The sequence below is a fragment of the Thalassophryne amazonica genome, chromosome 16 (assembly GCF_902500255.1).
Source record: "Thalassophryne amazonica chromosome 16, fThaAma1.1, whole genome shotgun sequence".
NCBI classification, from domain to species: Eukaryota; Metazoa; Chordata; class Actinopteri; order Batrachoidiformes; family Batrachoididae; genus Thalassophryne; species Thalassophryne amazonica.
In genome coordinates, this window is record NC_047118.1 from 12,975,861 (window position 1) to 12,998,302 (window position 22,442).

A 22,442-nucleotide genomic window follows, 5' to 3' on the forward strand; every position below is an offset into this window, starting at 1 on the left:
CTCAGGCCTATTGTATGTAGCACAGATTCCATCATGTACAATTTGGCCAAGCACCTCAAGTGGGTTTTGGCTCCTCTCATGGGTAACTCAGACCACCATGTAGAGAACACACAAGATTTTGTGAACAAGATCAAGGACCTTCAGCTGGAGGTAGATGAATTTATGGTGTCATTTGATGTGACATCATTGTTCACCTGCATCCCCACCGCTGAGGCCGTCTAAGCTGTGAGGCAGAGACTGCTGGAGGATGTGTCTCTACTTGAAGGACCAAACTCACACCAGACCACATCTGCCAACTCTTGGAGATCTGTCTTAACACCACATATTTCCTGTTTAGGGGGAATTACTACAGGCAGATCCATGGTTGTGTGATGGGGTCTCCGGTATCCCCCATTGTTGCCAATCTGTACATGGAGCTAGTGGAGAAGAGAGCCTTGACGTCATTCATGGGCATCTCTCTCAGTCACTGGTTCAGATATGTCGATGACACATGGGTTAAAATCAAGCAACAGGAAGTTGAGGACTTTACAGAGCACATCAACTCTGTGGACTCCAATATCAAGTTCACATGTGAGGATGCCAGAAACAACCATTGAGCCTTCTTGGACTGTGATGTTACGATTGGAGAGAACAGGCAGCTCCAGACAGGGGTTTACAGAAAACCCACTCACACTGACCAATATCTGCTCTTTGGCTCAAACCACGCCCTTGAACACAAGCTCAGGCTGATCAGGACTCTTCAACACAGAGCCCTACAGGTGCCCACAACTACAGAGGGAAGGGCTAAAGAACAACAACTTGTCCTGAAAGCCCTCACAATATGTGGGTACCCATGATGGTCCCTGGATAAAGTGCAGAAGTCCCAGAGAACAAAGAGACCAGACGGACAGGAGACGGAAACAAGAAGAAGAGGAGTGTCTCTCCCTTATTTAGCAGAAGTAGGGGAAAAACTACAGAGGATCTTCAGACAGCACAAAATCCCAGTTTACTTTAAACCTGTTAACACCTTGAGACACAAATTAGTCCACCCTAAGGACAGGATCCCTAGTTACAAACAGAGCAATGTAGTGTATTCTATCAGATGTCAGGAAAACTGTAACGACCACTACATAGGTGAGACTAAGCAGCCGTTACACAAAAGGCTATACCAGCACTGCAGAGAGGGCGCCGGTGGACCTCAGTCTGCAGTTTATCTCCACCTTAAAGACACTAACCACACATTGGAGGACAAGGAAGTTAAAATCTTAGCAGAGAGAAGAAATGGTTTGAGAGAGGGGTGAAGGAGGTATTGTATGTGAAACAGTTGAAACCCAGCCTTAACCGGGGAGGGGGTCTGAGCCATGCTTTGTCCCCTGTTTACAATGGGGTACTCAGGTCAAAGTAGTTTCAGTCTTTTGTTCATGGTAATGAGTCATTCACGTCATCAGGAGAGATGTCAGGAGAGGCCTCAGTCCCATCGTTAGGAGGGACAGCTACCCTGTCATTAGTAGGGTGCTAACTAGAGCACAATAGGTGCGAATTAAAGCAATTGTTTAGTCACTAGCCAATAGCAGTCTGCCTCTCAGTAGGAGGGGTCTGGTTAGGTTTAAAACTCCAACTTTTGTGGCTTCTGTTTGTTCTTCTCTACAAAGGTCAAGACAGAAGTCAGACTACCAGAGCAAGAATTTTAGCTGAGGAAGCTTCTGCAATTTGAAGCGAAACGTCCTTGTGTCAAGCAACTCAGTCCAGTTGAAGATTCAAGCTTTTATACTTTGGAGGCAGAGGAAAACCAAACAGATATGGTGATGCACAGGGCAGACTGGATGATGGATGTGTAGAAGATGAGATGAGAGCAGTTTCTGGAGCAGGTTTAACTTCCTGAGCTGTCTGAGGAAGTACATCCTCTCCTGTGCCATTTTCCTGATGGAGTCTATGTGGGAGGTCCACTTCAGATCTTGGGAGATGGTGGATCCCAGGAACCGGAAAGTGCCACATTAGGCACAGTGTTGTTGAGGATGGAGGGAGGGGGGAGAGTGTGATGGGGGAACTTCTCGTGAAGTCCACTATCATCTCCACAGTCTTGAGCAGGCATGATGGTGGTGTCGTCCACAAACTTCAGGGAGTTTAACAGCGGGATTTCCTGAGGTGCAGTGATTTGTACAGAGGGAGAAGAACAGGGGGAAGAGCACACACCCCTGAGGGGTGCCAGTGATGATTGTCTGTGTGCTGGATGTGATGCTCCCCAGCCTCACCTGCTGTGTCCTGCCCGTAAGGAAGTTGGAGATCCACTGACAGGTGGGAGCTGGCACAGAGAGCTTGGAGAGTTTTTTGTTGAGAATGTTGGGGATGACATGTTGAACGCTGAGCTGACGTCCATGAACGGGATCCTCACATACATCCCTGCAGAGTCCAGGTGTTGCAGGATGTAATGCAGTCCCATATTGACTGCATCCTTAACTGAGTTGTTTGCCCGGTACCCTTCCAGAAACAGTAGTAAGATTCAGGAGTGCAGAAATGAATGAATGAATGAATGAATGAATTTTAATAAAATTAGTTTGTCCCGGGTGAAAATTGCATGGAACCCATCACATATGCCTAGATTGTCGCTGACATCCACTTCTATTCCTGTTTGTTTTAAATCTGCAGTGATCAAACATTCTTAAGAAATTCACCCTAGATCCGGGTTCATATCAGATCTATCCTTCTGCTCAAAAATGATTGAAAAACTGGTTTCACAGCAGCTTCTGGCACATCTTGCTGATAATGATCTCTTCAATCCAATATTAGAATGCACCCACCCATTGACACAGCATTTACTACAGTGGTGAATGATTTTTGGTGGCAAAGGATTCAGATACTAACACAGCGCTGTCACTGCTGGATCTTAGTGCAGTGTTTGATATGGTTGGTCTTGAATTGTATTGGGTAAACTCGAGTTATTTTGGGATCAGATTCTCTCATGGTTGATGTCATAATTATCTAATCACTCTCATTGGGGAGAGGTGATGGTCAAGTGGTTAAAGTAGTGGGCTTGTTACCAGAGAATCCCCATCAGACAAGAAAATCACTCAAGGCCACTGAGCAAGGTGCTTAATTCAAGTTGCTTCAGGTGTGTAGTGAGGACCTTACATGTCAGCACCCTGATATCAGTGTCTGAATGAGTGAATGTGAGGCATCACTGTAAAGTGCTTTTACTGTAAAAGTGGAATAATTAATGCAGTCCATTTATTTATAATAATGTTACTTCAAAACTTGATCTGGTTAAATATAAAGTAATGCAGGATTCCATATTCTACCCTCTTCTATTCTATCTAGTGCATCTTGGATAGATACTGTAATGCTATGGAGTTACTTTTCATGGCTATGCTGATGACACTCCGCGTTACATGGCGATAAATGCAGATATGTCGCCCACAGTCAGACTTTAGAGGATTGTCTGATTTCATTGAAAAATTTGACGTCAAGCAATTAAACTACTGGTTACTACACAGCAAATTAAGCAGAAGAAAGATCTGAAGTTGATTTCAAGTGTTGCATTTGCATTTGGTATTGTTGGTATCAGTGGCGGATGCTGGTCTTTCAAGGAGGGGAAGCTCAATTTCGGCCTACATCATAAAATGTGTCGGTTTAATAGGTAAATTCTACCCTCTGTTCCTCTTCAAGAAAATGATCTGTGACCCTGTCGTACCAACAAGGCATCTTTTCCAGGGACTTGACTAGTGTCCTCTCAATGGCCAGCAGAGCTAGGCTGCTTAAACAGCCTTGGCCCATGGTGTTGCGGGTGTAAGACTTGAGCCGCTTTAAACAGGAGAAGCTCCTCTCTACACCTGCAGATGTAGCTCCAATTGTTGCCACTAATGACAATAGTTTGTACACCTGAGGCATTGCACTGTCCAACTCCATGTCTTTCAGAAACAGCAAGAAATCACATAGCTTTCCCCTGTTGCCCTGCAAGTCCTGGTTTGAATATAGGACTTGAAGTTCAGACCTCAGTCTCCCTGAATCAAAGAACTGGCCAAAACTTTTCAAGACACTCTGAAATGCCTCCTCTGGAAACACTTGTCTCAACTCATCAAATTTCCCTGGATTGACCAATTCCAAGAAGCGCAGACTTTCCAAATTTGCAAAACGCCGAGATAGCTGCTCTGTGAGATTGTCTAGGATGGCCATGTACAGATATCTGTAGTGCTCCTTGGGATCCTGTAGTTGTGACAGACAGCATTTTCTCATGGGCTCAGTTTGTGGGTCTGATGTGAGATCTGCTGCTTTGGCATAAACAGCTTGGAAAGCCCCCTCTGACCTCTTCTCTTTGACAAAAGCAAGAAGAGACTCAATTCTTTTCTTGCAGTACAGAACATCCATAGCTCTCTGCTGGACAATGTCAAACACCACATCAGTCTCAGAGAAGATTTGTTCATATGTGTACAACATGAACACAAACTCAAAATCCTCCAGTTTCATCAGAAGGCCTTTGGCACAGTCTAATGTGTCATCATGCATGGACTTATCTGCAATGATCACCTCAAAAGTTAGCAGGAGGGCATCATAATTGTTTGCCACAGTGCTCACTATCTGTGATGTGAAATTCCATCGAGTAGGAGCATTTCTGGGCAACCTTGAGCAGCCTGCAGACTCAAGAAAAGACATCCTCTTTGTGGATTTTGAGAAAAATGTGGCAAACCCAGAGAGTGATACAAAAAATATTCTGCACTCAGATTAGCATTTAGCCCCCTGAGACAGAACCAGATTCAGTCTGTGTGCATAACAATGCACAAACATTGGACTGGGGGCTATTGCTTTAACTTTGGCCTGCAAACCATTGAGAGCTGAAGCCATGACAGCAGCCCCATCATAGGTTTGCGCCACAAGTTTCTCCCTGAAACTGTAGCCCTGCATGTTCTCATTCAAGACTTCAAAAACAGACTGACAGACTGAGCATCTCTTCCCCCAGAAACATCAAAAAATCCAATAAAGTGCTCCTGAATTTTACCTGCCCTATCCATAGCGAACCATGACAGAGAGTTGAGCATGGCAAGCTATATCAGTTGTTTCATCCACCTGCCAAGCAAAAAAGGGAGCAGCCTGGATTTCATCCTTGATCTCATCAGAAACAGTGGCTGAAAAGAACAGAGATCAGTCATTCTGGATTGCATGGACATACAGTCACTTGCCCAGTTCCGGATCATTGCCAGTTCCGGATCATGCTGTGGTTTTGTTTCTCGTAATCAGCACGAATAAGCTAATACTTGGTACCATGCAAAGATTGATGTGTTGTCTACAAACGACCACAAGCTCGACGGATCCAGCCGTCCTTGTGATCAGCAGAGAATCAAACATCCCGGTGGTCTGTGTCTGTGTGCTTTTTCTGACTCGCTCATTCCTGCAAGTTTTAAAGTAACGATCTCTAAAAAGTAGCAAAGGTGAGTTAGCCGTTCTGTGTTTTTGGTTCTAGAGTGGGAAAATACTTACTTACTAGGGTAGAAAATGTCAGTGTGTTATGTCTTGTTGTTTAATTGCTGCGCGCATTTATCTCCGACGTGAAAATTTGCCAGTTGCGGATCACTGAAGCAGTAGCCTCGTGTCTGTAGTTGTGAGCCTTGTGGACTTTGGGGGTCATCTCGACATCACGAATGGATATGAATGTGGGGGCTTTTATTTTTTAATTCGGGAGAAATCTCACCTCCACACTTCATTTTTTTTGCTCGGAAAAATGTATAACGGCACTTTTCGAAACGAAGTAAATTCTCATGTAATAAGTATTATTTCTATCATTTTGTGTTCAAAACACATTCTCGGGCACAGTGTGTATCATTCTGCATTAGAAGGGCTCCAGCCAGATGCCAAGAATGACCCAAAGTGAGGCAGAGTGTTGTGATCCGGAACTGGCAAAAGTGATCCGTTTTCTGGCAATGTTTGCACCCACACTAATGTGGCTTCACACTTTAAGTAGAAGCGCTGCTCCACCCAGACTTTTTCAGCTAAATAACATCCAAATACCCAATACAACAATACACAATTAAAGGACATTCAGTTGCATTATGGCTCCGTATAGCGGGACTTTAAAAAAGGTGATCCGGAACTGGGCAACCGTCTGTACCAGAAAACACAGCTGATGACTGGAATTGTGTAGCCAGGACAAAGTTATATTTAGCTAATGTTCATTAAACTCCCAGTAATTCCCCTTGTTGGATGATTCAGCACTCTCATCATGCCCCCTAAATGACAGCTCCTGATGGCCAAGCAAGGAAGTCACATCAATAAGGCGGTGTAGGAAAGCTCTGTTTTGTTTAACTGCTTCATTATGTTTTGCCACTTGAATGCCAGCGCCTTCATTGATTGCATGCTCAACCCCGACTCTGCCCAGGCAACTTAACCTTGCACATGCACTCACATGTTCATTGCTTTTTTTCATGCCTTTTGTATGCCCTGTCAAAGTTGGACAGATCCCCAAAACCCACTTTTGACCAGACAACACATCCCTGAGATGGTTTCATCAAGAGGCATTTTCCAGTCAGTCAGCTCACTTTGTCATACCAGGACAAACTGAAAAGACCTGTTACTTTTCGAAACCTTTTGCACCAAATTAATCTGAGGAGTTGATCTGCCCTGCTGTTTAACTCTAAGTTTTTCTTCGTAAGGAAGACTATCAAATGGCTTCGCCAAAATCCGGTCCACAACATTCAAATTGTCTGCCATTATGTGGCTGGGACTGGCGCGAGGCTAGTGTGACGTGTGTCCGCCTGTGAGTGCTTTGTGACGGTGGAGGAGCTCAACAGCACCCGCTGCTCGGTAGGGACAGAAACTGCGATAGAAGTCTGTCTCCAAACACAAGCAGCTACAAAAAAAAACCCCCACCAGAAATAGAAGCTCGATTTGTCGCTAGTCGTTTTTAACAAAGAAAATGCCGCTAAGAAGATTAGGAAAGTCTCCGGTTCAACTCAGAACAGAATGAAAATTAAAAAAAATGCTTCCACGGATGTTTACACCAAAAGATCGCTGATTCGCTCATTTCGCTGTCAATCAAAAAGGGATTCAGCCTCAGACAGATCATCCAATCATCATGCAGAAGCTGAGCGTCCGGGCCAGCCGAGGCCAGCCCACTGACACGCTGAGCGTCCGATGGGCGGGACAAAGCCCAGCATTTATCCATTGACTCGTCTAGTTTCGCTGCACTCTTTGCTTCGCTATTGAAATTAAAGCACTGTGAAGCTGCGGGAATGAGTGAGAGGAAAGCCGCGTTGTTACCAGTGAAAAGAAGCTGATTCTGAACAAAAGTTGAGCGCGTTGTAGCGCGTATTTAGTCAATGACGTATACACAACAGTATATATTTGATCACTTATTTTTTTGACATTTTAGGGGAAGCTGAACTTCCCTTGTAGTCTTAGAGCAATCACCTGTGGTTGGTATGTCCAGAATGCACATAGAAACAGATTTAATTTAATTTAATTTAACCTTTATTTAAATTAAAGTTAAATAAAGATGAAATTAAATTTTAAAATATGGAAATGCGATTATGACCTTTCCATTGTTCATGTGTTTTATATATATATATATATATATATATATATATATATATATATATATATATATATATATATAAGTGGATAAGAAAGAAAAAAGAAAGAAAGAAAGAAGCATTTTATCACAATCACAATCATTTCACTGTTGCCTTTTTTTTAACCTGACCACTTCCTTTATTGTACCTAATTTGATTGCGTTGAGTTGCCATTTTATCTTCAAAATAAAAACATGACGTCTTAAAAAAATGCAAAAATAAATGAATGGGGTGCAGAAACAACTAAATGTATATCACAATACTTAATTTATAATCGTAATAGTGCAAAACACGTTTCACAAAATAATACATATCATGTCTCATAACGGTAATCTATTATTATTTTGAAAATTCGAACCAGAAATTTTGCGTGTTTTGACTAACTTCACACTTGCCTGCCCGCTATCGGCCGACGCCTACAGAAAGAGGCTTGGTGAGTGAAGTACGTAGAGAAAAGTTATTTTTTCAACCGTGATCAACTCTCTTTTGGTGTTCGTTTTGTCTTGTATTATCACTCTGTTAGTTTGGTCTTTTTACAGAAAATTACTTTGAATTTAACCATTTCAATTTTACAGTTTAAAGACAAAGCTCGTCGCTCGACGTTTTGGTGTGAAATGGCGCTGTGTGCGCGCGCTCACAAAATGCTGTGAAGGTGCTATTTCCGTGTGTAAAAACAGTAAAATAAAGTCCACTCCAGTAAAGGGAAAGCAGGAATATAATGTATTTAAGAACTACCGAACAAAACACAAATTACAGCGGTAGAGTCTGGATTGGTCTGTCAGCTTTACACGTCTGGACACTACAATCCCAGCACTCAGGTTCCGTCAGATCTATGAATTTGGACGGAACAAGGATTTCAAAAGGCTGTTGTTGTTCTTGTGTTTTGTTCAGGGTCACCACAGCGGATCCAGTACAGATCCACATTCAGATTTGGCACAGGTTTTACGCTGGATGACAAAACTCCAGTGTTACTTGGAGAAACGGACACAGCCTCTGGTCTTCCTAAGAGGTCTCCTGTCCACGTACTAACCAGGATCCACTCTGCTTAGCTCCTGAGATCTGCTGGGCTCAGGTGTGCTGTGCACAGAGCAGACTGGCACGGTACAGGATGCAAACCATGAATTGCTATTATTGTGGCACCCACTAAGACCAAGTTTATTAATGCACAATTACAAGTAATGTACAACCGTATGCCAAGCAATACATTTTGAGCTGAAAATCCATCAGTTGCCTTCTGTACAGCTTTGGCACCATGATTATCTTGCAAAAATTATGGCTCTTTGATGCTGGGTGTCGCATGAAGTGATGGAATACCAGCCACAAAAAAAGAGCAGCAAATTTTCAGTCAAACCGAGATCTGGACTCTGACCACCGTAGGGCATTAATATGGCTTTCGCTGTTTTGCTTTTGTGACTCTTGTGCCATCTCGCAGTCTGTGACTCACGCGAGAGGTCAGTTTCAGCAGAGTTCCGGTGTCACAGACTGAACAGTCTGCCTCTAAAAATTGGTCCGCCCTGCCTCCACTGCGCATGCGTCATTTCAGACCTCAGCAGCTCATCCGAGACAGAGTCTCTTCATCCAAAGCAATCAAATGGATTAATGGGATTAATAACCATCAGATGACAAGGTAAAAACTCTTAAATCATTCTAAAGTTAGTTTTAAGAAGAAACAAGGCCGTTTTAAGCAGAAACAAGGCTTTGAAATGACCGATGCACAGTGAACACACCAGCTAGCAGCTCGTGTAGCCACAGCGCTCTGATCACTTCCTCCGCCTTTTATGATGAAATAATGCTGAATTTATGTGGAAATGATTGTTGTACAAAAGCTTCAGATATCTGTTGCTGAGATAACTGATGACTGGAGTGCAGTTTTAAACAGAAACAAGGTGATAATCCGTGACCCGTGGCTAATGACGCATGCACAGTGAAGGCAGGGCGGGAACTATTCGGTCTGCGACACCAGTTCAGGACACAATGTAAACAAACCTTGTGAGGTATGGACAACAAGACAACATCGGGGCACGGCAATAGTCCGTCACAGGTGCTACACCTCTAGGTAACCCTCTCAACTTGGGAGAATGTGTCAAAATAATAATCGCCCATGAACTTGCTGGATCAGTGCCATCCACATCCTAGCTAGCCATTGTTTACATGCGCTGTGAGACGCCAGAATTCTGCTGGCGCCGCGGTGCATTCTGGGAAGCGCAGGGGGCCGCCAGGGGAATTATGGGAAATGTTAAAGTACTGAATTCCGGTGTAGATCTTCTTGTATGGCTTTAATGACTTCTGCATCAGGTTTTCCTGTCACCACCTTGTTTCAAAATCAAGATTAGGTATGTGTCAGTTCCATGTTGTAATTGTTAATTACACCATGTTAATTTTGTAATTAAATTAAATTAATTGTTGCTGGCAAAGATATCACGGAAATTCAGCAAACCCTAAGCTTAGAACTCGGGTCTGTCATGGTTAATCGATAATAAACTGTCTCTACACTTGGGGAAGACGGAATCAATCCTGTTTGGAACTAAAAGAAGACTCGCTTTTAAGAACACCATCAAGATAACCTGTGATGGGGAAACCATTAATAATAAATCCTGTGAAATACAGTGGTCTGGCCCTTCATCAGGCGGTTAGTGGAGATCAGATAGCTGATAGAATGATCACTAAATCTAATGTAAAATTGAAATTCTTGTACAGACAGACCAAAAAATTTGACATTGAAACAAAACAGCTAATGGTGTCAACACTTATACAGTGTTATATGGACTATGCTAGTTTATATTGGTACTCTGGCCTAACCAAGAAAGATCAGGGGAAGCTTACAACACAGAAGTACCTTGGGTCCTAGACCACGACTCCATCCACATCTCCCTAAAGCAGCCATTTATCGGTGGCAGCCTGGTGATGCACAGGAATCCCTTTGGCATTTCCTGTTGCTCACGCTCCAACTTGAAAGGAGAATTGTGCCACATGGTAAATATGTTGTACCTGATGTTGCCTCAAAGTACAAGTAATACACCTCATTTGAGTCTTCCTGAGTATATGCATCAGCTATATGAACTGTTGGTATTTTTTACTTAACCATTTTTAACCCTCTGGGGTCGGCGCCGTCGTATACAACGGCACCGTGCAAGTTTTATTAAATGATACACCGTTTTTTACAACCTGGTCTCATGGCAGGTCGTGCTTCAGCAGCACAAAATATACATTAATCTGTTGGTTCGTGATATTGTGACGAAAAGCCCCTCATTTTCGTCACGGCAGCACAAATTCATTCTCATCATTCCGTGATGGCTGCACGAAATTAAAAGTGAAGCAGGGGGGTCGGGGGTGGTCATGGTTAGGGTAGGGGGAAGGAGTAAGATTAGGTTATGGTTAAGGTTAGGGTTGGGGGTGGGAGTAGGGTTAGGAATAGTGAGTTAAAAAAAAGCTCTGTCATGAAAATTTTACTCATTTCGTCACGGGAGCATAAAAAAAAAAACGTGAGACTGGGCTGGTTTTTTAATGACTTTAGACAGAAACTTACTTTTTTTGCTGAAAAGTACACTTCTCGGACTTTTGTTTCAGCCATCCACTATGCTTGTTTTCCTAATAGAAGCTGTGTGATGACGTGCGCAATGTGAGTGTCCAATCTGAATTGGTTCACCGTCACATGGTTTTCCAATATCCAATCATAGGGCAGAGCAGTCTCACATGGTAGGCCAAAGATTGTTAGGAGCAGCGATGTGTTACTCTTTGGCATGTGAATGCTGTTTGAACAGCCCTCTGGCTGCTGGCTCCATGCGTAAAAGCGCAGCGTTGCGCATATGAATGGAAGTGATATGCGTAAGAGGGCCTCATACAACCTCACGTGGTCCACCAAAGAGTGTCAGTAGGAGAGATGATTCACTACTTGGCCAGTGCATATTGTTGAATAAGTCTCTCTCATTCTCACTCGTCAAGTGCCGTTTACGCATATAAATGAAGGGGGGGGGGGTGTTAACAGGGCCTCAAACTGTGAAGATAGGTTGTTTACAGTGCAGGAACACATTCCATGAGGGAGTCAAACTCCATGGAAGTAAAAAGTTTGTGTTGTAAGCCTTTGTGTAATAGCAAACAGAAATTGTTTTGAGATGTGGCATAAAGACAAACAAAACGCATAGACCATTTTGTATATATCGTTCAAATGTGCATTTGTGTTTATTGTTAGAACCTTTATGTTGTACATTCTTTTGTACAACATCCCAAACTACCTTTATAAAGTGTCAAAATAGTTTTGTTATAGTTTGCTGTGTGTTTTGATTAAATGTGTGTGAAAATTATTTTCTGCTTTATTTTTTTCCTTACTTATTTCTGATTGTAAACCTTTATTACGCTTATAAAACACCACTATAGCATATATATTCTGAAAGTACAGGTTGTCCTGAAAAAAAGAGGCATACTACTTGATTGTGGGTGAGCGTTTAACAGCAATAATAACACATTTATGCTAGGCGAGTGAACTGTCCAAAAAATGCCCTTGGACCCCAAAGGGTTAAACAAATAAAATGTACACATTTTATTAATAATAAGTGTTGCATTTAATGTTGTCCCTCTACACACACACACACAAAAGAATGTAAAAATGGCACTGATTTTTGCATACATGTAGCATCTTTGGGACACACTATGAACGGTCAACCGATTCTGTTTCAGTCAGAGTGAGGGTGCTGACACAGATCGTGGTTGTTAGTGAATGTGATTGTACTTATTTAAAAAAATGTTAGACTGTCAGACTAATAATGTTATTTTGTGATTGTCCCACAGTGGTTAAGCTGTAAAACAAACACCCCGCAGCAAACTTTTCTTCTGTCTTTGTATGACTAGCTGTGTGAGCCAAATACATGTGCAGAACAGCCCAACCAAAATCGATTATTTGGGGGGCGGGTTGGGGGGATACTGATATTAGGGAGTAAAAAAATGCACAATACAGACTTTTTTAAAGTTTTCAGTAAAATGTATCATTCAAGCTACTTCCCTTTTTCATTTTTAATGTATTATGCAAAAATAATATTTAGGGGACGACAGATGAGGCTTTTTCAGAGCTGATACTGATTATTATTATTGTCACTTTACCGAGGCGTTGCTAGGCCGGTAGCGTAGATTTACGTTGATGCTATCTGGCTATACCCGCCCGCTGTGCGTAAACAAATGACGTCATAGCGCACGCGCAGCCCAAGAACTGTCCGCAGAGGAAAACATAAAAAGGCGAGAAGTGTGTGTGTTGGTCCCACTATGGATATTCCGGATGATTTTCTCATGGATAGTATGACAATGAACAGCGCAGCCAAAGCAGCCAGCTTGATGAGGACGCACTGCCGAATTCGGAGAGCAGCGCGTGCCAGCTGACACGACAAAAGTTAAAGTGAGCCAACTTGTTATGTACGCGTTACGTGTTGTGTATCTCAGTAAAGTGATAATAATGCAAATAACATGCTGTTGTCGTGCGGTATGCATTTTCTGAGTCCCTCCGTTCATGGCCAGTCGCCCAAAATGACAGATATTTGTCCGAGTTAGACGAGGGCGAATATCTTTCATTTTGGGTGACTGGCCATGAACGTCGGGCCTCTGAAAATGCATACCGCACAACAACAGCATGTTATTGTATTATTATTCCTGTATGAAACAGATTACCAATATTTGAAACTGATATTTGCCTGCAGTATTAATGTGTCAAAATTTAACATAATACAAGACTTTTTTGCAGACAGCATCAATCTGTACTCTGCTACATTCTTCTATGCCACTCTTTTAGTGCAGCAGATAAGAAAATATTTAGAGTGGAATCCTGCAAATGGTGATACAAGCATCAAATTCGGCACAAATACTCCTTAGACATTACTGTTTTGAAATAAGCGATTAGCCACCTGAATTTTCAATAGGTAGCCAGGTAGGGGTCCAAAAAGGTATAGTAAGCAAATCCAAGATTGAGCTGCATGTAGATTTGGCATTGGCTAGCCAGCCTACCTGGCTGCCTATTGAAAATTCAGGTGGCTAATCGGTTATTTCAAAACAGTAATGTCTAAGGAGTATTTGTGCCGAATTTGATGCTTCTATCACCATTTGCAGGATTGTTTCAGTTATCTGCTGCACCATGTGGGACAATAGCTTCATCTTCAAGTCAGATAGTGCTGTTCCGTGCCTGTAGTTTAATCATGACAATCTTAAAAGGAAACAATGCAAATGTATCCCAAATGTTAGATTTGTTTAGTCCAACACTTCTTGAGAAGCAGTTGTGTTCCTTTCTGGAATGCTGTGTTTAGTGCATTCTGTGACCAACATCAGGTTGAGTCCCTGTTAACTGTCCTTACTAAGACCTCTGGAATTTCATTAATCTGTGTGGGTGTACAGAATAAGTCTGTTGCAGCTTTTAAGCCACTGTTTTATTTTTAGTTTAGTTTATGATTTACAGTCTAATGTAATCTGTTACAGCAGAAATCCTGTCTCTGTGAACCTTTTATACTCAAGTTATATTATGTAGTTCAATGGTAATATCATGTTAGAATTCACTTTCGAACTTTTATCCCCGTTGGGCATAAGGCTAGATGGTTGATATAGAATTGTACTCCGTCAGTGTCTGTGTGTGTGTTTCTCACTCACTTGTGATAAGGTGTAAAAAAATAAATAAACAAAAATCAGATTTTGATGATATTTAAACTTTGCAGCCTAAGTGAGTACTTGTTGGACAAATCTGAATTCCAGCATGGTCAGGTTCACGACCCTCATGAACTGCAGTACTTTAATGAATAGCCTATTGATCATTGTAATTTATTACACACACACACAGAGTCAGTATTTGGTCTACATTGCAAGCCTTCCAGCTATAAATTTTGAAAGCACATTTGCCCATATTTTATTGACCCCAACCTAATGTGGTAATTTGTTGAAGTCGAGAACACAGCTGTTTTGTGTTTTTATTTATTTATTTATTTATTTATTTTTATTTATTTCCCAAGTACAGTATCGGAAACACACAAACAACCACATTTCAGTGACTCTGTCCTAATTTATTATCAAAGTGATAGAGGAAGCGGCAACAGGACCAAAAAAGTTTAAAAAATAAATAAAAAAATTGGTGTAGAAAAGTTTACATAAAGTCACCCCACCCCCCAGTAATGACTAACTTAACTTCTTCAACACCAGCACTGATAATCAAGTTGCTTTTTGTGTTTTGTTCATAGTTTGAGAGGAAGCCTCTCAAGTGGTATTCTGAAGTTCCTGAGTACTGTTGCGGTTCATATGAGTAAGTTGTTTTGCAGCTAACAAGGAAAGCAACTGAGAAAATTCTTACAGAAACTGAAGAGCAACCAGCCTTTCCCACTGTGACACCTCACAATTCAGCTGATGGCTCATGTTCTTGCTCTAATTTTTCATGGTTGCAAATACTTTCCAAAACAGAATCTGCAAATTGAATGTCAGTTTCATAAATTTTATAGTAACAGAGTGGGAAGTTTGCAAGAAAAACGTGTAAGCAAATGTTTCTTTTTAGCTTCTGATAAGTGGATCATGAAATAATAAGATAACGGCTGGTTAATATGGGTTTCTCTCCACATGCTATAAACTACCTCACAGACTCTGGATACTCAGTTTGAGTGTCTTTCATGTAGATTTGTAACTGTTTGTTCGGGGTACCTCAGGGTTTTGTTCTGGGTCAGCTTTTATTTACTGTTTACATAAATTGCCTGGTAGATAATTTACAAAAGTAATCTTTCTGTTGTCATGTAGATACTAGTTATATAATGTTGTCCAGCTACCTTCAAGCTCTTGGGTATCTGCAAACTGCTTTTGATAGTGCAAAGTTCAGCTTTACCAACTGAAGCTTATCCTCAATGCTGTGTGTGTGTGTGTGTGTGTGTGTGTGTGTGTGTGTGTGTGTGTGTGTGTGTGTGTGTGTGTATAATATATATATATATATATATATATATATATATATATATATATATATATATATATATATAATGGTCTTTTCAAATTCTAAAAAGGAGGAGTTTAAAAATAAAGTTATGTCAGTACTAAAAATAAGTCCCTTCGGCTTCTCTCTTTTTCCTCTTGGGTTTGGCACAGCAAATCCAAAATTGATCTATGTGTTGATTTGGCATTGGTTTTGTGCCAGATCCCCTTTCTGACATAACTCCACATTATATGGAGAGTGGGCAGGGGTGGCCTTGGACTGGGAACCTTCCACTCTGGAAATAAGCACACCAACTGCTTGGCCACCATCCTTTTCTCAAAGTAGTCACCACCAACAAATGTGTGTGTTTTTCTTTTTTGTTTTGTTTTGTTTTTACTTGATTGCCACTCGTTCAAGCCTCATATACATAGTTTGGTGAAAAGCTGAAATTGAAGTTAGGCTTTTATTTCAGCAAGTCTTTAATTAATTAATTAATTAATTAATTTAATTTCATTGCTTGATAAAGACTGGTTGTTGGCACATTTCTGCTTTGAATATGATGATCTGTTATACATGATTGCATCAAATTGTTGTCTTCTTATACTAATGACAAACTGTAGATCCCTCACTCACCATTGTATACAGTGCACTCTGAACCAACCAGTATTCTTCCGGTAGATTTTCTTTTATTTTTATGTTAATTTATGCATTAGTACATGTATTTATACATTAATAGAGTTATTTATACATTTATTTTTACTTTGATACATGTATTTATAAACTATAAATAAAAGATAAAAGTAAAATAAAAGTCCAAGAAGCCTGACTCTATTGAAATTTCTAAATGTTTTGATTGATAATACTAAGTTTTGCCTTTATTTTGGTTGTATTGCATTTTGAGGTGTCTACTGTTTGATGTGATACTTACATATGTTAGTCTGAAACTGTCTGTATTACTATTCTTGTCCAGGTCTCTCTAGAAAAACAGATTTGACATTACATATAATCATGTATTGTGGGTGTACAAAAAAGGTCAAACATTCATCAATACAGGCAGTTGTACAACATTTAAACTAGATGTAATGGTAAACCATGTTTACCCATAATTTTATGTTCAGCTTCTGTAATTCATAATGATTTGTTCTGAAATTATTCAGTCAGCAGAAGCAAACTGACCATTTTATTCAACTGTCAAGTAAGAATTCCAGTCGCTAGCTTGTTCCTGCTTGTTAACGTTGAAGATGTGCAGCTGTTTCACATCTTTGTAAATTCTATTGCTCTGGGACTCTTTCTCTCTCTCTTTTTTTTAAGACATTATCCTTTAATCTCGTTAGAGGGAAGAGAGTGTACGCCAGCCCTGTTGGAGGAACTGGAGGGAGGGGAATATGAGGAAGTGGAGATGCATTTCCCATAAGTCATTGTCAGCCAGCTCCTCCCCCCCCAGGTTTGGCTGACAGCCAGCATCAAGCAGCAGAGCGACTGTTGCATGGAGGAGGCGGACAAACTGAACTCGTTTTCTTATTGTAGGTGACTTTTTTGTTTTTTAACTCCAGATCAGACACGGGAGAGAAGTTGCAGATCAGACTGTGATCTGTCGATATGTCATGTGCTTCTGCCACATATGCACGCGTTTGACTTTGAAATTGTGTTTATCGTAATGGGTGTTTTTCTGTTTCCCCTCCTCTTGAATTAATTTGGGGTGTGGTGTTGAGCTGTGTTTTTTTTTTTTTTTTTTTTTTTTTTGGCGCATTTGTGCATGCTCTGCATCTACAGGAGGAAGTGACAGTTGAGCTGCTTTGTTCTTGAAATGTCTTGCAGCACATGAAGCCGTCACGTGAGGTAATAATACTGAAGCATAAATTGTTAACAGCTGTCTGTGATAGGGCTCTATTATTTCAGTATTGCGTTGTGTTTAAATTTGGTTTTAAATGGCTTTACTTTTTACAGATATTGAGTAAGACTTGGCAGAAATATTCAGTCTGGTTTTCCAACAGCTATGCACTCGTTAGTCCTGTTATAGAGATTATATCAAAAACAGAAATCTTCAAAAGATGAGTGGCATGAAGGAGTTCTGGTGAAGTGTATCAGACGCATGCAGCTGGCCGAAACCATAGTCCCAAAGCTCGGTTTTTGGGTTTCATAATTTTTGTCCGATTAACTGCATTTGATGAAGATAACGTCTGTCAGAGGGTGCTGATTTCATAGTTAAAACTGCAAAGCCATTTACAGTACATGGCTAACCCAGCCTGACCCTGCCTAATTCACTGTTCTTCATAAGGCTCTTGGTTTTTTTCCTCCAAAATTGAATGCTTGCTTCTTACTGCACAGTTGCAACTGTCAAAACAAGCCAGGAGTTGTGTTTCCTGTCACATTCTTACCGCAAACCAAGGTTCAGTGTATTTCTGATGATCTGTTTTTGTGTGTATCGCTGCAATCCTGTTTGACATGGCACAATGCATATGTCAGCCATTAAACAAAGTTCAAAGAACCAAATTGAAGTGGATTTAGATACAGCAAGAAGGTTTGGGTGGTTGCAGAAATTTCTGTTTAGTAAAGGTACATAGCAGAACCCAAGTTAAAGAAAGTAACTGAAACCCATTATTAAATTAAATTAATAGGTTGTTACTGCTTTTTGGCAAAACTTCCACCATGTGTCACCAATATTGTGTCAAAGCTTAGGTATAACAAATCAACAAATGAACCAGGGCAAAAAAATAAAAAATACAGCAATCAATTGGTATCATTCTCACTAGGACTGTAATTAATGATTATTGTCATTGGCAATTTGTTGATAATTATTGGACTAATTAATTAACTGTTTAGTTTCAAAATGTGAGAATACGTTTTAAAAGGCCATATTTCCATGATGGCCAACTTTCATTGACCAACAGTCTAAATTTGAAAGATAATTAGTTTACACTGATACCAGATTGAAAAAAAGATGTTTGATCACCTGTAACAAATCAAATATTGAAATTTTTCTTTGATAAAAGATGATTGTTGATTCTGTTGATTATTGCTCTCTGTTAATTAACCAGTTGCTTATTCTTTCAACAATAATACTCACATTAGCTGATAGTAACAAAATAAAAGTTGTAACATTTTGGGGAAATATCATTCACAAGCACAAACACTCTAATTTGGTGTTTCTCATTTTTTTAGACCAAGGACCACTTAACCAATAATAATAATATTAATAATAATAATAATAATAATAGAAACCTCACGGATCACCTAACTCCCAAAATATCTAAAATAACGAAAGTAATACATATGTCCTTCTATATATCTCTTAGATTTTGGAGTCATTTTAAAATAATTTTGAGAAACACTTTTCAGTTAGAATATCATATTAATTTAATTTGTGATATTTTACCAATCTACTAACAGACCACCAGTGATCTGCAGACCATTGTTTGAGAAAGGCTGCTGTAACTGATTCATCACAGTGTTTATAACTACATGATTGTATGAGATGGTCCTTGATCATCACTGACGAACATGTGGCCATAATAACTGATTGAAAGTGACACATAAATGGATGATAAGTTTCATTATTATCACTTTGCCGATGCGTTGCTAGGCCGGTAGCGTAGATTTACGTCGACGCTACCTGGCTATACCCGCCCGTTGTGTGTAAACAAATGACATCATAGCGTGCACGTAGCCCAAGAACTGTCCGCAGAGGAAAACATAAAAAAGTGAGAAGTGTGTGTTGGTCCCAATATGGATATTCCGGATGATTTTCTTATGGATAGTACGACAATGAACAGCAGCCAAAGCAGCCGGCTTGATGAGGACGCACTGCCGAATTTGGAGAGCATCGCGCGCCAGCCGACATGACAAAAGTTAAAGTGAGCCAACTTTTTATGTACGCGTTACATGTTGTGTATCTCAGTAGTGATAATAATGCAATAACATGCATTTGTCTTGCGGTATGCATTTTCTAACTCAGGCAAATATCTGTCATTTTGGGCAACTGGGCGTGAACGTCGGGCCTCTGAAAATGCATACCGCCCTCCAAAAGCATGTTATTGTATTATTGCCAGATAATTGTCTGAGCTGTCAGAAGTGAACCACTCTAGCCAGCTAGCTTGCTTGAGGTCCCTCAGCGTCAAGGGTTTCACACCTCAAAAAAGAGAAAGAGGCTGATATAGATTTGTTTCAGGGTGAACCTGGACACTTTTGATGGTCTGGTTTTCTTTCCTGTGTAATGGTTCGATATGTAGATTGATTGAGGTTTTCCATCTTTCAGGGTCCAGCAGAGAAAATGGCGGTGAGGCAGAGGATTTTCAACTCAACTTCGCCATTTTCGGGATCTTCCCAAGCTGAGCTGAAAGGATCACATAAATGCAGCTCCGCTTCGGATCAGGAGGCCGAGGAAGAGGGGGAGGAAGCCAAGGACAGAAAAATGGACTTCATGGCTTGTCTTAACCCTTTAATAAATAAACTGCTAACTCATGGAACTGCAGAGCAAGTTGGAGAAAGGCCACTGAAGACCTCAACCTTCATTGCCCAGGCTGAATGTAATTATGGCCTTTTCATTAAAAAATAAATCATGTAACAGTACCTGGCCACACAATTTAACATGAACACTGTGCTTTCCTCAGGTGAAACCCAGGACTCCCAAGAGTTTAGCCCATCCTGTTCTGAACGCTCCTATGTTCCCACCCCTAATTGCTTCATCAGCAGGTGCAACCATACCTAAAAATACTTCCTTTGTCCTTCACATTACACTGAAATTCTCTGTTTTACTGCTGAAGCAGATGCCATTACCATACTTTTCTCCTGCAGTCTTTCCTCAGAGCACAACAATGTGGCAAGCCCAACCACAGCCTCTGTCCAGCAGCCAATCTGTTCATCAGCACAGCTCATCCCCAGGAAGAAGACCCGTAAGAGACAGAAACGCAAGGAAAAGAAAAAAGTGGATAAAACCAAAGAGAAGCAGCAACATCCATTGTCCTCTGGGGTGCCTGAACAGGAGAGCGGAAGCTCTCTGGATCAGTTTCAGGTAAGAAATCTGGTCATTAACTATTATTAGGGAGTATCTGTTATGAGTAAGTGTTATCTGATATTTTCTTAACATTTTGTGTAATAATGTTGCACAGAACGCTTGTTTATTTAATAGTAATAATAATATAGCCTTTATTGTCATTGTACATACATACAAGGAAATGTGTCCTCTGCATTTAACCCACCCTGATTACAGTTAGACACAATCCAACCACTAGGAGCAGTGGACAGCCACAGTCTGGCACCCCACTCCAGATGTAGAGAAGCTGCCTTGGTCAGAACAGAGAAAGGAGCAGACCCAAATAAGCATTTTGTTTGTTTGTTTTTTTGATAGTGTGAGGAAACCCACACAGACAGGGGAAGAGCATGCAAACTCCATACAGAAAGGGCGGGAAGCAATCCCATGACCTTGCTGCAAGGCATCAGTGCTAACCGCTAAGCTGCCGTGCCACACAAATGCCACAGAGTATTTGTGTATTTTCCAGCTCAGTATTTACCGTATGTAGGAGCTTTATAGCTCTTAATGGTATTCGATACCAGTGACAGTTTTTACTAAATGGTACAAAAGAATCCCCTTGAAAACTCAGTTGAGTTTTGAAAGGGTATTTATTACCTTTTACTTAGTGAAAAATAGCCTTATTGGCTACTGTCCGTGGTTCTGCTATATATTACAGCCAGGGCCGTTATTATCAATTCAGTTCAAGATAAGTTGCCCTAAAGTGCTTCACATGAGTAAGGTCTAAACTCGCCTACCTGCTGAGCAAGAATATTGGCAACAGTGGTCAGGAAAAAACTCCCCAAGTTATTTTATTAATTATAGGAAGACACCTTAAACAGACCTGACTCAGTGGAGTGACCATCTGCTTTAGCTGTACCAACAGTAACAAAGTAAAACAAAGAGAAGTTACGTATGCATCAGAAATGGACTACAATTGACGACTCATCTCCAGAATTTGTCCATATGATGCTTTCAGAAATCCTCAGCATACTCTGGAATTCCACAGTTTTCAGTACATCTTGCATGTCTGTGTCCTGTAAGGATCCTCTATGAAGACCTAAACTGCCCCAGTAGCAGCAATACAGATATACACACTGCGGTTTTCAGTCACAGCAACAGTGTAGAGATGGAATATAACTGAGGAATGAAGGTGGACTAGACTCTAAATGTGAACACTGGCAGCATTGCTCTGCTGCTTCCTGTGATTTTATTCTGTTAACTGAAATGTGTGCAGCGAGTTTATTCAGCATGTCAAGAAATTCACCTCAGAATACACACATCAGACCCTGATCTATCTTCCTGTTTCCCTTCCTCTACAGGAGTCTTCTCTTGGTGGGAGAAGCGAACTGACTACTTCTTGTTGTAGCAGCATTGAAAGCCCAAAGGTTCAGGACCGGGGGCCTCCACTCTACGGCAGACAGATCTACAGCAGAGCTTCCAGCTGCTCTCCTTTGGGCTGGAGGAACCAAGTCTGTGTACCCCTCTTCTGTCCTCAGTCCTATGAGCAGGACAGTGATACAGACTCCCTTAGCAATGTGGGAGACTGTGAGCTGGCTCTAGCCGGTCTGAGGGGCAGCGTCAGTCAAGGGGACCTGTGTTATGTGGGACCGTTTTTCAAAGCTGTGGAGCAAGATGCAAGGGAGGAGGAAGATCAGCCATCAGCAGCTGATTCTCTCAGCAATGAGGGAATAATCTTTTACAATGACGTATGTTCTGCTCTTTGTCCGCCCATGTGTTTCTGGTGAAAATATTTAATTTTAAAGTTGGCTAACTGTCCTGTTTTCCTTTCTTCATATCAGAAAATTAATCCTGTGGATTCTGAATATAAGGAAGGGGCAGAGTATGTCCTCTCAGAGTTTATCAAACCAGGCGCCTATGGTGAAGTATACAGTGCTCAAGATGTCAGCACATGCTTCAGATTTGCTGTCAAAAAGGTAACGTAGCTACTATCTACCTTTCTGCTTTAATGTGTCTGCTGAGGAAAGAC

General features: G+C 41.0%; 1 protein-coding gene across 4 annotated transcripts in view; it reads left to right on the forward strand.

Annotated features, from left to right (window-relative positions):
- The first annotated feature begins 7,922 nt into the window (after positions 1–7,922).
- map3k14a (mitogen-activated protein kinase kinase kinase 14a) overlaps positions 7,923–22,442 on the forward strand; it is a 44,085-nt gene continuing 29,565 nt past the window's right edge. The window contains exons 1-6 of one of the 4 annotated variants that reach the window (XM_034189868.1): positions 7,923–7,968; positions 19,700–19,970; positions 20,055–20,136; positions 20,239–20,455; positions 21,775–22,161; positions 22,255–22,389. In XM_034189868.1, the coding sequence (XP_034045759.1) occupies positions 19,715–19,970; positions 20,055–20,136; positions 20,239–20,455; positions 21,775–22,161; positions 22,255–22,389 (1,077 nt within the window). In that variant the 5' untranslated portion in view covers positions 7,923–7,968; positions 19,700–19,714. Of the gene's footprint in view, positions 7,978–17,087; positions 17,284–19,699; positions 19,971–20,054; positions 20,137–20,238; positions 20,456–21,774; positions 22,162–22,254; positions 22,390–22,442 lie in introns of those variants that run through there. The other 3 variants (XM_034189869.1, XM_034189866.1, XM_034189867.1) reach the window with 3 other exon arrangements.